The sequence below is a fragment of the Macaca mulatta genome, chromosome 4, assembly GCF_049350105.2.
Source record: "Macaca mulatta isolate MMU2019108-1 chromosome 4, T2T-MMU8v2.0, whole genome shotgun sequence".
Classification (NCBI taxonomy): Eukaryota; Metazoa; Chordata; class Mammalia; order Primates; family Cercopithecidae; genus Macaca; species Macaca mulatta.
In genome coordinates, this window is record NC_133409.1 from 135,303,936 (window position 1) to 135,319,192 (window position 15,257).

A 15,257-nucleotide genomic window follows, 5' to 3' on the forward strand; every position below is an offset into this window, starting at 1 on the left:
GAGTGCTGACTGTGACATATTTTGCCCGAATGGTTTCCAGATCCTCCCTGCTATTCTCTCTGCTTCCACTCTTGCCTCATTACAGTCCATACTTCACACAGCAGTGCTTGGCCTTGGACACCAAGGTGGTGAGTAGATAAACTCTTCTTTTTCTCTGAAAGGTTTCACTAGAAATTCCCAAGGGTTGATAGACCAACCATTCACATGTACCTGTCATTACCTTTAACTGCTGAAAAATCCATCATGATCTTGCTCCATCTCCCATGGTAAGTTTTCTCAGCCTTCATGTGCTTTCATTGCAGTTGCCACGAAAAGTCCTACAGCTGAAGAATACACTGTTAATATTGAGATCAGTTTTGAAAATGCATCCTTCCTGGATCCTATCAAAGCCTACTTGAACAGCCTCAGTTTTCCAATTCATGGGAATAACACTGACCAAATTCTGAGCATAAATGTGACAACAGGTGAGTAAGAGACCCATTGCTTCAGAATAAATGATCGGATGTCTTGAGAAAGACTGTCTGAGCTCCTGACTATCAGAGCAATCTTTTACTTAGTAGGCAAGTGAAATGACTCACCGAGACTGATGTGTGATTCTATGACTTCATAGCCTTCCTGAATGAAGCCTTTATCAGTAAACTCTACAGCCAGAGGTTTCTTATTTTAGATGGTGACCAGAGGTTTGCTTGGTGGTTTATGTGATGCTTATCATAAAGTGGTCCCAAGATATGGCCAGGTCCTTCATGATAAACTACTGGGTCCTCTTCCCTTGGGCAGATAAACTACTGGATCCTCTTCCCTGTGTCCTCTTCCCTTGGTATATCAATGAACATAGAAAGGACTGGTTCAAGATATTAGTAAGTACCAGATACCCTTCTCTTTGGCATTATAGGTCAGGAAACGGGAATGAGGTACATGCCTGCATCAGAAGCAAGGCATTAAGTAGAACCTTTCAGGCCATAGATTGGACTTTCTGGTTGCAAACTCTTTTTCAATGTCATGCTAGCTTCCCTATGTCTCCAGAGACCATCACCCAAGAGCTGGTATACAGTAGAAGTTGTGAGATAAGGCTCCCAGTTATCTGATAAAAAGGAATTGCTTTTTAAACTGGAAAGCACTAATAGATGTTGGGTTTTATTATTCTAAAATGAGAGCAAGAAAAAATTCTTGTTTTTGAAATTCTTTTTGAATTCTCATATTTCAAATAGTCCATCCTGATGTCGGTACATGCATTTTAATTTTTGATTCTTAATATATGCTACTCGAAGTCATAGCTCCCTTACCACTCCTTTTGGATGCCATTTCCCACTGATTCCTACCATTAGTACTAATTTTCTTGAGTTAGTGATTTTCCAGTTGGATGCCAATGTGCATTATAAGTCCTTCAGGAGCAGTGAGCTTCTGCTGTGTTTCCCACTCTTTATCCATAGAACATCTCACCAAACTAGGGTACTTTGGAAAATACATAGGAAATACCCTTCTATGTTCCCACCCAGCACAGATCTTTTGCCTTTAGAATAAATTATTGCATAGATTTTAGTCAATTTTTCTTCCCAAATTTTTTAACAGAAACCTTTTGGTGTCTTTGTAGGTGCTAGTAAATGAATCCAGTAAACAAAACTGACCAAGTATCAAAAATAGTTTTTTGTTGAACAACTAATGATTATAGACACTTGAGCTTTAGTTGTGAGTTTACCTTCCATATGTTGAATATAAACATACTCTCTCTAATTTTTTCTACTAGAGATGGGATGACTTCAAGAGGCTTCACCATCTTAAAAACTTGGGTTAACAAGCTTCTCAATTAAATGCAATTGACCTTGGAAAGTTTAAGTTATCCTTCCAGAAAGACTGGTCATTCACACATAGAGGGGGTGAATCTTTTCTGCTAGTGAACTATGAAACAGGTTTGACAAAAGTGAATATTTCAGTGTGGCAGAGAAAGCCTGAGGCTCATGGACCTCAGGACCAGCAGGGAAGAGCTAAGAGGAGTTGGCCTAAAAGAGGAAGTGAATGGGGTGGGTGACCCTCAAAAACTGAGTCTATCTTCTAATTAGAGAACTAAACTTTTTTTTTCCATTACCATAAAAACCCAAAGGACACAGAGACAAAAAGAAAAAAGTGTCCTTTCACACCACTCTCGTGGAGAAAAAGAAGAGGCCTTGTCTTGATGGAAACCCCAGTGAGGAAGAATAAGCATTCTCAAATTTCAGTGAGAGCCTCTGGCCTGGGGCTGGTTCGTCTCTGGGCCTATGTACCACATAAAAAGAAGGGTCAACCTTGGCATGGCAGTGAGTGACTTTCATGGCTTTAGTGCATTTTCATCTCGCAGAGTGAGCAAACAGGACCAATGCTTCCTTTCTATGTTAAATGCAGCAGGATGTATGTTCTATGTTAAATGCAGCAGGGCAATGAAGGTTAGGCCTACTGACCATGGCACTAATGACTAAGCATCCAAACTTTCACCATCTTCCTTTTTCCATCCTTCCCTCACCTCATTTTTCCAGCAGTCTGCCTTATGATCCCTTTTTAGTAATGGCAAATGAAACTGAGGATATTTAAAACCGGACAATGTGCATAAAGCACCGGACAATACCTGGGATATGGCAGGTGGTCTGGAGGTGGTAACTTTTTCCATTCTCCTAAGGCATGTTTGTATTTATGTGGGACTCAAAAGTTCTTCAACCACTCCTCCCATAATGCTCCCTCACAAAACAGAAGACAACAACAAAATTGCTTTAGCACTGGAATTTCATGTCAGTAAGAGAGAGATTTCAACAACTAGGATCCTGTTGGCTATCCTCAAATTACCTCTAGTGGGCACTCAGCTTCTTTGTTAGCAACTCCAGTTTCTTCTGTTCCTAATTCTCCTGCCCCACTGCCACCCACTGCTGGGACACAGACTGCATCAGTATCCAAGGAATTAACTGGAACGTGTTGTCCCTCCTATTTCCGAAATAACTATTTGATAACTTCCCTTTGGGTAGTCACTCTGTGGGACTTTTCCTGGGCACCCATCTGCAGAAAAAACAGCTCTCAAAGATGTGACTTTGGTCCAGCTTTGGAAACTGATTCAAAGCACTCTGATTTCAGAACATTTCTTACTGTCTCCCATGAGAGCAGTGTTCATGTAGGCTGTTCACACCTGACTTGATATGTAAAAGGCACAAATTTACTTGCACTCTGTATTTGTTATCTATTGATGCATAACAAAGTCTAAAACCTAGCATCATAAAATAACAAACATTTATTTTCTGAGAGATTTTTTAATCATTGTATTTATATTTGTTAAGAATTAAGATGTAGAAGGTGGAAGTATTGACAAGTATTGGTACTAACAGTAACATAAAAATAAACTTCCATACAGGTATAAACTTATTTGCCCTATAAACTATATCTACAATAGTCTACAAATAGAGGTATGCTCTAACATACATCCTGCTGCATTTAACATAGAAAGGAAGCATTGGTCCTTTTTGCTCACTCTGCGAGATGAAAATGCACTAAAGCCATGAAAGTCACTCACTGCCATGCCAAGGTTGATCCTTCTTTTTACGTGGTACATAGGCCCAGAGATGAACCAGCCCCAGGCCAGAGGCTCTCACTGAAATTTGAGAATGCTTATTCTTCCTCACTGGGGTTTCCATCAAGACAAGACCTCTTGTTTTTCTCCACGAGAGTGATGTAAAAAGACACTTCTTCCTTTTTGTCTTTGTGTCCCAAGTAGGGTTTTTATGGTAATGGGAAAAAAAGTTTAGTTCTCTTACTAGAAGATAGACCCAGTTTCTGAGGCTCAGAAATCTTAGAGAAGCTTAGATGGGTGGTTCTGGCTCAAGGTCTCTTGTAAGGTTGTAAGTAATCTATCAACTAGTGCTGTCATCATATGAAAGTTCAACTGGCATATGAGAAAAAAAATTCTTTTCTTTTCTTTTCTTTTCTCTTCTTTTCTTTTTGAGACAGGGTCTCACTTTGTTGCCCAGGCTGGAGTGCAGTGGTTGCATTCTCAGCTCACTGCAACCTCTTCCTCCCAGGCTCAAGCAGTCCTCCCACCTCAGCATCCTGAGTAGCTGGGACACACTACCATGCCCAGCTAATGTCTTTGTATTTTTTGTAGGATAGGGTTTTACTATGTTGCCCAGGCTGGTCTCAAACTCCTGGGCTCAAGTGATCCACCCGCCTCGGCCTCTCAAGTGCTGGGATTACAGGAGTGAGCCACTGTACCTGGCCTGGAAAATTTATTTCTAAGCTCACTCATGTGGTTGTTGGCAGGCTCCAGTTCCTCACTAGCTATTGGCTGCAGACCTCAGTTCCTTGCCATGTGGACCTCTCCATGATGTGCCTTCATGCCATGGCAGTCAACTACCCCCGGAGTGAGAGGAGAGAGAGAAAGAGAGAGATTAACCAAGAGGAAAGCTATAGTGTTTGTAATAACCTAATCTCAGAAGTGCCATACCATCACTTCTGCCATACTCTATTGATTACATAGACCAATCCTAGTACAACATAAGAAGGTACTACAAAAGGGTTTGAATACCTAGTGGTAGGGGTGGGCAAAGGCCATCTTGGAGGCTGGCTACCTTATACTTATCATCATAGACATCTGGTGACTATTAGCTATTAGGCATGAGTATCTAAAAGATGACTTAGCCATTCATCACTCAACTGTCACAGCAGTCATCTTTCAGATTGTCATGGCTAATAGCATGGTGATGCATACATGCAAACATCAATTTTATGCTATTGAAGTTCTCAGAAAGGTAACAGAAAGTCAGATTAGGATTTTCTTCAAGAATGAATACCTGCAGGCTATAAATACAAATGTGGTGACTGCCTTCTCCACCTTGTCTCTCCTTGCTATTCTGGTTAATGATAGTCTGCAGACCCGCTGGGAATGAAATCTGGTGCTCCTGCGAGACAGGCTATGGGTGGCCTCGGGAAAGGTGTCTTCACAGTCTCACTTGTCAAGAGCATGACGTCTTCCTCCCGGGGCACCATTGCAGTTGCCTTAAAGAACTGCCTACCAAGGGACCTTTTTGCCTGCTTCAGGAAGGTAAGTAACTGTTCATTAAATGCGCGTTGAGTGGTTATTCAACATCAATTTACAACTGGGTGCAGTGGCTCATGCCTGTAATCCCAGCACTTTGAGAGTCCGATGTGGGTGGATCACCTGAGGTCAGGAGTTTGAGAGCAGCCTGGCTAGCACAGTGAAACCCTGCCTCTACTAAAAATGCAAAAATTAGCTGGGTGTGGTGGTGCACACCTGTAGTCTCAGCTACTCGGGAGGTTGAGGCAGGAGGATCACTTGAACCTGGGAGGCAGAGGTTGCAGTGAGCTGAGATCGCACTGTTGCACACCAGCCTGGGAGACAGAGGGAGACTCCATCTCAAACGAACACACAAAAACAACTTACAAATGTTTCTGGTTTGTATATACTCAGACACTAACATAATATTTGTAAATATTGCCCTGTGTTTTTCAACAGATGTTACCCTGAACATGAGAGTCAGACTAAATGTAGGCTTTCAAGAAGACCTCATGAACACTTCCTCTGCCCTCTATAGGTCCTACAAGACCGACTTGGAAACAGCGGTAGGTTTTGGCCCCAAGAGCCTCTTAACCAACAAAGTGTTTGGACTGAACTGAGTCTATAGCATTCACAGTGAACAGTGGCTTGGATCTGTCAGAACTTAGGGATGTGGATTTATTATTCTTTTACCTCTGAGATGGTGAATTAATATGTGCTCAAATCAAATCATGTTTAGGGGACAGTGTGGCATCACCTTGACCTATAAGTATAAATTTTTCCCAGTGTGGAACTGTTTCAGATAAGATTTGGTGGCATCAATTCACTAAAACTTATTCAAAGCCCCAAGAACCTATAGCCTACAAGCACCAGTTGGTGCATTTCTATTCTTCACATACCACATGAATGAAACTCCTAACTTTTGGGCAGACAAACCTGTGGCTGAGCACAGAGGGTTTCAAACCACTCTACACCAGAGGTTGCTAGGCATTCATACCTAAGACAGATATAAATTTATTCACATAAAAATAGAGACTATTCCACCAGTGTTAACTGCCAGTCACTGTCTTAAGTGCTTCACATTGAATTGATTCATCTAAACCTAAACACTTTGCTGGAGTTATCATATTTGGAACAGAGCTTCCCAATGGATGTGTCACAGATTATTACAGGTGGGCTGAGATAATGACTTCCCTTCTCCTGGCAGCTGAGCCCTGCCTTAGGCTGTTAGCAGCCTCCTGCTCATCCCAGCATGTCACCCAAATATTGTCATCTCCCATGAGTGCCTTGATGAAGTGCCGCTTCAGAAGAGCTCTTGGATATTTGATTTACATTTCTGGCATTTAATATGTCTGCACAGCAGGAGAACCTCCTCACACACACACTACACTAAATTATATGCTTTGAAAGAGAGAGTTACATAGCAACCACCTAGGTACCTGGCACACCAACCAATCCTGCAGTATGGCAGCCATGAGGATGCCCCTCCAAGACCTCCAAGTACAGGTCATGTAATGGAGCAAGGGTTGCAGCTGCTGCTTCTGAAATCCACGACCATCACTGCTGCTCCCTACCAATGAAGGGGCACAGCACATCTGTGTCTGGCAGATACTGGGACTCCTTGGAAGGCTTTATTGAACCTTTCCAGGTTCGGGCTAGGGTGCTTTTATCCAACCTTCCTTCCCTCTCTTTCATTTGGGGGTCTGATGGCTCTCTCTATCTTCCCTGCTCCCTCCACGTTTTCTTTCCTAGGCATTTTCCTGAGTAAATTTTTTGCCCATTTCATCTAGTGTCTACTTCTTGGAGGACCCAGACTGACATAGATAGGAATTATTTCTTCAGAAATCTAATGCCTACAGTTAACAAAATGGAAGATAATTTTACCTACTGTGATTAGGAATATGTGGTTTTTACTCTGCTTCAGATCTTTTGATACACCTATTTCTAGACTTTGATATATGACACTCATCTTGCTTTATTTTTCAGTTCCGGAAGGGTTACGGAATTTTACCAGGCTTCAAGGGCGTGACTGTGACAGGGTTCAAGTAAGAATACTTTAATTTGGTCATTTCTACTTTGTGGCTGGGATCCATATGGTAGTGAAGGAGGTAAACCCCCTAGAGAGGCATTGTTCATGTGGAATTCTCAGCAGGAGCAGTTTGGTAGAGGAGAAAAAAGTATCTCACCCCTTACAGATGCACCTGTTTAAAAGAAAAAGAGAAAAAGACTTGTGTTCATTCTATACATGTGCAAAAATTTTGGAAGTAAAGATAAGGGATAAGTTTGTAGTCCAAATAGTTCAGAAATATAGAAATGAAATAATGCCATGCAATGATGTCTTTCTACTGGAAGATCCTGCTGGCCAATGAGGACCATAGATTTTCATGCTGCAACAGGCAGTTTGTGCCATTTTGTTTCCTAAGCAAATAAGCCATAAATATCTAGACTCTTCCAGGTCAGTTATTGTTTTACTGAACTGAGTGTTCTCCGTCCAGGTCTGGAAGTGTGGTTGTGACATATGAAGTCAAGACTACAGCACCATCACTTGAGTTAATACATAAAGCCAATGAACAAGTTGTACAGAGCCTCAATCAGACCTACAAAATGGACTACAACTCCTTTCAAGCACTTACTAGCAGTAAGTGAAATTGTTTAGATATGGTCATGTTATTTACGGTTATGCGTAAACCTAGGAAATTAGCTTATGTTACAATGTCCTCTGGGAAGCTAGACACTCCACTTCCTGGCACAGGGGGTTCTGTACCACCTCCTCCTCTTATGCCAGCGCCTCCCAATCTGACTAATGCCACTGTACCTGGGGTCTGTGGAAGAGGGGCACAAGGGGGTCACAGAGCCATCTGGGTTTGTGTATTTTCTAAATTAACAGATCCAAAACTAAGTTAAAAAAGTAAAACCAATATTGCAGTGGAGGTTTAAATATTCATAAAATGCACCAATGAGAAATAGAGGGCCATCACTTTAGAGCAGTAGGCCTCAGAGTGTAGCCCTCTGTCATCCAGGCTGGAGTGCAGTAGTATAATCATGGCTCTCTGCAGCCTCTATTTTCCTTGCTCAAGTGATCCTCCTGCTTCAGCCTCTGGGGTAGCTGGAGCCACAGGTGCACACCTCCATACTCGGCTAACATTTTTTACTTTTTATTTATCTTTTTTTTTAGAGATGGGATTTCACTACATCGCCCAGGCTGGTCTCATACTCCTGGCCCCAAGCAATCCTCCCACCTAGCCTTCCAAAGTGTTGGGATTACAGGCATGAGTCACCATGCCTGGCTGTGTTTTTATTTTTATTTGTGAAATGATAAGGCAGTGATCCCATGGATTTTTACTGCCAAAACAATAATAATAGCTACAGTTTCTCCAAGTTACCTCCCAAATGTAACTCTCACTGCTCCTGTTTTCCAGACAGGGGCACTAAGGGCCCAGCCAGTCTAAGCAAGTTCCTCAGGGCCACACAGTTACAGTTGGGACAGAACCAGGATTCAAATCCAAACTTACTATCTATGAAGCTCCCACTCCTACAGAGGTCCATGAGTATTAGGAAATTCTTATTTCTCAAGCAGACTTTATTATAATTAATTAATTTGTTTTTACTTTTCTAAATCATTCAAGACTTAGGTCAGAGCTTTCAATAAGCATGAGATATCAGTTATTGATAAGAAGCAGTTGATATGATTCCAGTCTGTAGCACAGAAACTTTGTATTTAAGTTAGTTTGTGGTTTTTTTTTTTCATAAGTAAATGTGCAATTTTCTACCACACTGTTTGAAATATTGAAAATAGCTTTAAAATTTCCATTACTGCCATTAAGGAGCCACAGGGCAAAGACCCCAATCAGGAAACCCTGTCCCTGGTATGTGGCAGGACACACTTCCTCAGGGCTCAGACGCCAGCTGCATGGGGATTGAGTGAGGAGACACACTGCCTCAGCCAGTTCAGCACCACAGATGCTGTCAAGACCTCCGAGAGCTCTGTGGTGGTTGTGTCTGGTGAGTAGCATCAATGACATTTATTCGCTTTGGGATCTTATTACCTTTTCTTCGGGTTTCCAGATGAAACTAAGTTCTCTGTCACACCAGAAATCATCTTTGAAGGGGACACAGTCAGTCTGGTGTGTGAAAACGAACTTTTGTCCTCCAATGTGTCTTGGCGCTATGAAGAACAGCAGTTGGAAATCCAGAACAGCAGTAAATTCTCGATTTACACTGCCGTGTTCAACAACATGACTTCGGTGTCCAAGCTCACCATCCGCAACATCACTCCGGGTGATGCAGGTAGGTCTCCATTCAATAACTTGTGTGAGGAATGGAATGAAGAGCTTGTAAAGAAGCAAATATGTAATAGTGTTTTATGTAGACGTGTAGATAGTGTTTTTCTCTTCCCAAAGAAGTCTCCTGCTTCAGCCTTTCAAAACTGAAAATTAATCCCATGTATATTAGTCTATTTTTATACTGCTATAAAGAACTACCTGAGATTGAGTAATTTATGAAGAAAAAAGATTTAATTGACTCACAGTTCTGCATGGTTGGGGAGGCCTTAGGAAACTTACAATCATGGCAGAAGGCAAAGGGGAAGCAAGGCACATCTTACATGGCAGCAGGAGAGGGAGAGAGGGTCTAGGGAATTGTCAAACATCTGATTTTAAACCATCGGATCTCATGAGAACTCACTCCCTATCATGAGAACAGCATGGGGGAACTGCCCCCATGAGAGAATCACCTACCACCAGGGCCCTCCCTGAACACGTGGGGATTACAATTCGACATGAGATTTGGGAGGGGACACAGAGCCAAACCATATCACCATGGTATTAATTGTTAATTAATTTTAAAGTTAATTATTTTCATTGTTTTATCATAGTATATAATTATTGTCATTATTTTGTTTTAGTATATAATATTACTTTATTATTAATTTAATTTTCAACTGATTTAAAAAAAATTTAAAATAGCTTTGTTGAGGAAGGAATTGATATATAATAAACTGTACATATTTAAAAAGTCTTGACCCATGTACAGCTGTGAAATCATTACTACAGTCAGGAGAGTGAACATATCCATCATTCTCCCTGCCCTCACCAAATTTTCTGGTTCTCCACTATTATCCCTCCCTTCAGCTTTCTCCTGTCCTCTTGCCCACCCCAAGCAACTACAAAAGCAAGCATAAAGCTTAATTCTTCCCTAAGACTAGTGGTGTACCTGACATATTCTGGAATGTAATAACTGCATTGTAACTCAGAAGCCAATGGGGCCATCTCCTTTTCTCTACATGATGAGGTGGGCTATAGACATATGGCTCCTATCACATAGTTGTTGATTTTGATTTACCACATGGTTAAATACTATGGCAATATTATCTATCTTCTTCTAATTCTCCAAGGCTTTTCAATTTTTCTTTCCTACTTCCTTATTAGCAAAGTCCCTAAGATTTCTACTATTTCCTTAGAACATCTCTGTACTCCACTTTGTGGCATCAAAAATATCTGCACTTCCTGAATTCCTGAATGGTTATTTAGGCATTTTTAGACTAAGTCTCAGATGCTTTTGAAAATGATGCTTCATCAAGGCTGTCATTACTGTCATGATCCATGAAATTAGGGTACCATTCCTCTAAGAAAATACACATATGTTGTAATAATGCATGATTTCATGTATTTTATGCAGGTGAATATGTTTGCAAACTGATACTAGATATTTTTGAATATGAGGGCAAGAAGAAAATAGATGTTATGCCCATCCAAATTTTGGCAAATGAAGAAATGAAGGTGATGTGTGACAACAATCCTGTATCTTTGAACTGCTGCAGTCAGAGTAATGTTAATTGGAGCAAAGTAGAATGGAAGCAGGAAGGAAAAATAAGTATTCCAGGTGAGAATGTTAGATAAGCCCTTTTGTAAATAGGTTTTTGCCTCTTGGCCAAGTAGAAATGGGAGATGTGGTGTGTGGAACGGGAAATGTCAGATGGCTGCTATTTTCTGGATTTCAGACTGTGAAAAGGCATTAGGTTTGATGCCAGCTCCAGCTTAGCCACTCTAGAGCAAGACTCCAAAAACATATGCACACAAGTGTCATGCTTTGGTTGTAGATGAGATCCCAGCAGCAGAAGACCCAAGACAGAAGGATCCTGGCATTTTTGGATCTAAAAAAAAAAAAAGACAAGAAAAGCTTGTGCTCACCTTCCTTTCATCTTCAGCAAAGAGCTAAGGATGAGGTCCCTTGTCATTGAGGTCTGACTTGGAGCTTCTCCTTTCTGTGTGTCTTCTCCTGGTGTCTGGTCCTTCTCACTTCTCTGCCTTTGTATCTATACATGCCTCAATATTTTCTATCTCTGTGCCTCCAGCTTTATCCCTTTCTCTCTGCAGATCTGTTTGTCTCTCAGTCATTTCATATGATTTCTGATCCTATTAGCTTTTGTTTTCAACCTGAAATTTTACCTAAAGTTCCCTACCCTCCAGTTTATATTGATGAATAATAATAATAGTAATAAATTAAAACAGCAATACTCACTCTGTTTTGTGTAACAGTTTATGATTAACCCTTTAAAAAATATGTTACTGCTTTTTAAATGCTTGACCACAAATTTGAAACATTTTACTTCCAATTTTCAAATAAGGAAATTGAGGTTCAGATTATATGACTTATCCAAGGTTGTCAAAATATGAAAAAAAAAAAAAAAAAAAGAAGAAGAAGAAGAAGAAGAAAGAAAGAATTAGGACTCACCAAAGGTCTTGTTTCACAAAACCAGTGTCATCTTGGCCAAACTATATTGTGCATGCCTGGTGGGCCAGCACTGGAATGAGCTAGTCAGGCAGAGTTTGCACAGTATTCTACCTAGAAACTGCATAGAGCAAGATCCAACTCTTCTCTTAAGAAGCAACAGTATAATGTGCTTATCTGTAAAGAAAAAGTCTTTAATGTAAAATGTAGCTTTACCCATGAAATACATTAGTGTGGGGAACCTTCATTTTACAAAGCCTTAGCTATTTAAATAGATTAAATTATTTTTTAAAAATTATCAGGACAGGGGTGGTGGCTCACGCCTGTAATCTCAGCACTTTCAGAGGCCAAAGCAGACGGATCTTCTGAGGTTGAGCATTCGAGATGAGCCTGGCTAACATGGTGAAACCCCATCTCTACTAAAAATACAAAAAATTAGCTAGGTGTGGTGGTGTGCACCTGTAGTCCCAGCTACTCGGGAGGCTGAGGCAGAAGAATCACTTGAACCCAAGAAGCCGACGTTGCAGTGAGTGGAGATCATGCCACTGCACTACAGCCTGGGTGACAGAGTGAGACTGTCTCAAACAGCAACAGCAACAACAACAACAACGAAACTATCAATTTACAGGCAAATTTTCCTAAGCACATGTAATTTCCAAAGGAGTTTCACCTGCAAGCATTTGTATTAGACTTTAAAGTACTCAGAAGAAAGGCACGTGGTAACTGTTGAAAATATTAACCCATGATACATGCAGTCACTTCCCTGATTTCTAAGGAAGAGGAGGTGTAGGTATCCTGAAGGAACTGCCAGATGGAAGAAAGACCTTGCACAATTCCTGTGGTACTGGCTCAGAAGCTTTCAACCCCGAAAGGTGAAAAACCTGGCCTTCTGGCAAAGGAACCAGGAAGTCTGTGGCGCAGATGCTTAGAGCGGGATGAATGACTGCAGAACAATGGATTTCCTGCCTCAGGGCTGGCCGCCTGGGGACCTGGCTTCTCTGATGAATTTAGCCTCTGCCCTGGCACCCTGCCCTTCTTTCTCCTGCCCTTGCTGCTTCCTCTCTGCAACTATCTTCTCCAAATTCCACAAGTTCTACTAACAACCATTCTTCCAGGTCTGTAGAACACAATCAAGCAAAAGAATTTACCCAAAGCATTTGGAACTGAATGAGTGACCTCTCAGAAATCGTTGCATATTCAAAGCACTCTGGAAAAGGATGACACAGAAAGGAAATAATCAACAATGGCAGAATTTCTAACTTTAAGAGACTAATATTCAGTGAAGATTTCCTCCCACATGGGAAAAAAGCGAAGGAGTATTCTTTAAGGGTATCACCATGATCACAAAATAGTTATTGTGGCAGATTCAATGTATTAAACTCTGTTTTTTATTTTGTTTTGTTTTGTTTTTTGTTTGTGTGTTTGTTTTTTGAGACAGAGCCTTGCTTTTGTCACCCAGGCTGGAGTGCAGTGGCACGATCTCGACTCACTGCAACCTCCACTCCCGGGGTTCAGGAGATTCTCCTGCCTCAGCCTCCCGAGTAGCTGGGATTATAGGTGCCTGCCACCATACCCGGCTAATTTTTACATTTTTAGTAGAGATGGGGTTTCACCATGTTGGCCCAGCTGGTCTCGAACCCCTGACCTCCGCCCATCTTGGCCTCCTAAAGTGCTGGGATTACAGGTGTGAGCCCCCACACCTGGCCTCAACTCTGTTTTCAATGTTTACATTTATCATCTTGGTTTTTCTCCACTCCCCACCCAAAGTCTTGCAAAGTAGGTACCATCACCACCATGTTATAGAGGAAGGTCTGGGATGTCATCTAACTTTGCATACCTTCTCTTCTCCAGAAAGCAAAGTGCCAACTTATTAGCTATATTCAGTACCTCCCATGCAGGGCCCCTGGTTGCAGAGCCCCAGGGTGTTGTAGGAAACACGATGTGAGTGATGCCAGTTTGGAAGTCCTGGTTGTGTTTTCTGAGTTTACCATCTCTTTGGAGCCTTTCTCCACTCTTTCTCTGAATCTCAGCATAACAGAAGTAGTTACTGTTCTCTGAACAAGACCTGCATGCTGCTGCTTCTGTGTTTTTGCTTATAGCAGTGGTTTTCTGAGTTAACAATAGAGTCCATTTTTCAAGCAGAATCTTGCATGGCTGTCTAATGCAAGTCTTCTCAACTCAGCACTATTGACATTTTGGGTCAGACAATTCTTTGCTGGTGGAACTGTTCTGTGCATTGTAGGATATTTAGCAGTATCCCCGGCCTGTACCTACAAGATGCCAGTAACATCTTCAGTTGCAACAACCAAAAATGTCTCCAAACCTTGCCGAATGTCCTCCAGGGAGGCAAAATTGCCCGTCGTTGACAGCACATCTAATGTGTAGAGCAGACCAAAGTGGAGCTGCTCTCGTTAGAAGAAGGGTGAAGGGATTGGAGCCTACACAGTTTATTATCCTTCCACCGCCCAACACAGTACCAGCCCCTGAAGCAGCTTGATGGAATGCCAAGTTTTCCAAGGAGTATGGATTTACTCACACACAACCCACATACAACCACATACCAGAACTACAGCCCCCATTTCTATCTATTAAAATCCTAAATGTCTGTTAAGGCCTAGAGCAAATCTTCCTCTTCTCTGAAATCTTCCCTAATCTCTCAACTAAAACATCCCTCCTTTAATCCACATAATATATTGACTTCTCTCTTATGGAACCTACCCACTGCACACTATCATTATTTCTGTACATCTCTTTATACACTCCTTCTTGCACAGATCATTGTCCTGCACATTAGTTTGGTGAGATAGATGGGTTTTTAAGGATCAGTAAGAGTCAGCAGGAGGAAGAGGGAAGGAGAATATTTCAGGTGTGAATACAGGTATAGAGGCACAAAGCTACAGGGCGTGTTCAAGGCCCAGGAGATGATCTAATTTTTCAGAGAGAGCTATAGAAGAAGATAAAGAGAAGAGAAGCAGATTGGAATCACACTGTGAATAATTGAATATACCAGGCGAAGAGGGATTTTACTGTATTCTGTAGGCAATGGTAAGGTTTCAAAAGTAGAGGACATCAGATGGTGAGAGCCGAACTTAGGAAAAATAAGTTTTAAGGTCTTATAGCCAATAGATTGCAGGGGCAAATAACTGAAAATAGAGACCCAGCTACAATCATGTGCAATAGGCAGACAACAGATAATGGGGCCTGAGCAAGTTACCGTGGGTAGGAGTGGGTAAGACAATAGTGAGATATTTCAGAAGAGTAATCTAAAAGTTTCTTACAATTGAGTAGGGGTAAAAGGTGAGTGCATGCAAGTAATTTAAAATTTTTATTTGGGGAAATGCCAAGAGCAAAGAAAGGACACGTTGGAAGATGTACAGGTTTTATCTGGGGAGAAAAAAGATGAGTTCTTAAATGGACCAATTGAGTTGAAGGTACCTAAGATGTCAGAGCAACACTTGGGAATTTGCTTCTAAAGTTTCCAACAAGAGTGCTGCTCTTAGAAATA

The 15,257-nt window shown here is 41.4% G+C and overlaps 1 protein-coding gene across 8 annotated transcripts in view; it reads left to right on the plus strand.

Annotated features, from left to right (window-relative positions):
* ADGRF5 (adhesion G protein-coupled receptor F5) overlaps positions 1-15,257 on the plus strand; it is a 102,843-nt gene that overhangs the window by 66,285 nt on the left and 21,301 nt on the right. For all 8 annotated transcript variants that reach the window (XM_077999824.1, XM_015136504.3, XM_077999826.1 and 5 more), the window contains exons 4-10: positions 303-464; positions 4,874-5,050; positions 5,483-5,589; positions 7,010-7,068; positions 7,519-7,661; positions 9,089-9,310; positions 10,700-10,903. In XM_077999824.1, coding sequence (XP_077855950.1) covers positions 303-464; positions 4,874-5,050; positions 5,483-5,589; positions 7,010-7,068; positions 7,519-7,661; positions 9,089-9,310; positions 10,700-10,903 — 1,074 coding nt within the window. The remainder of the gene's footprint in view (positions 1-302; positions 465-4,873; positions 5,051-5,482; positions 5,590-7,009; positions 7,069-7,518; positions 7,662-9,088; positions 9,311-10,699; positions 10,904-15,257) is intronic.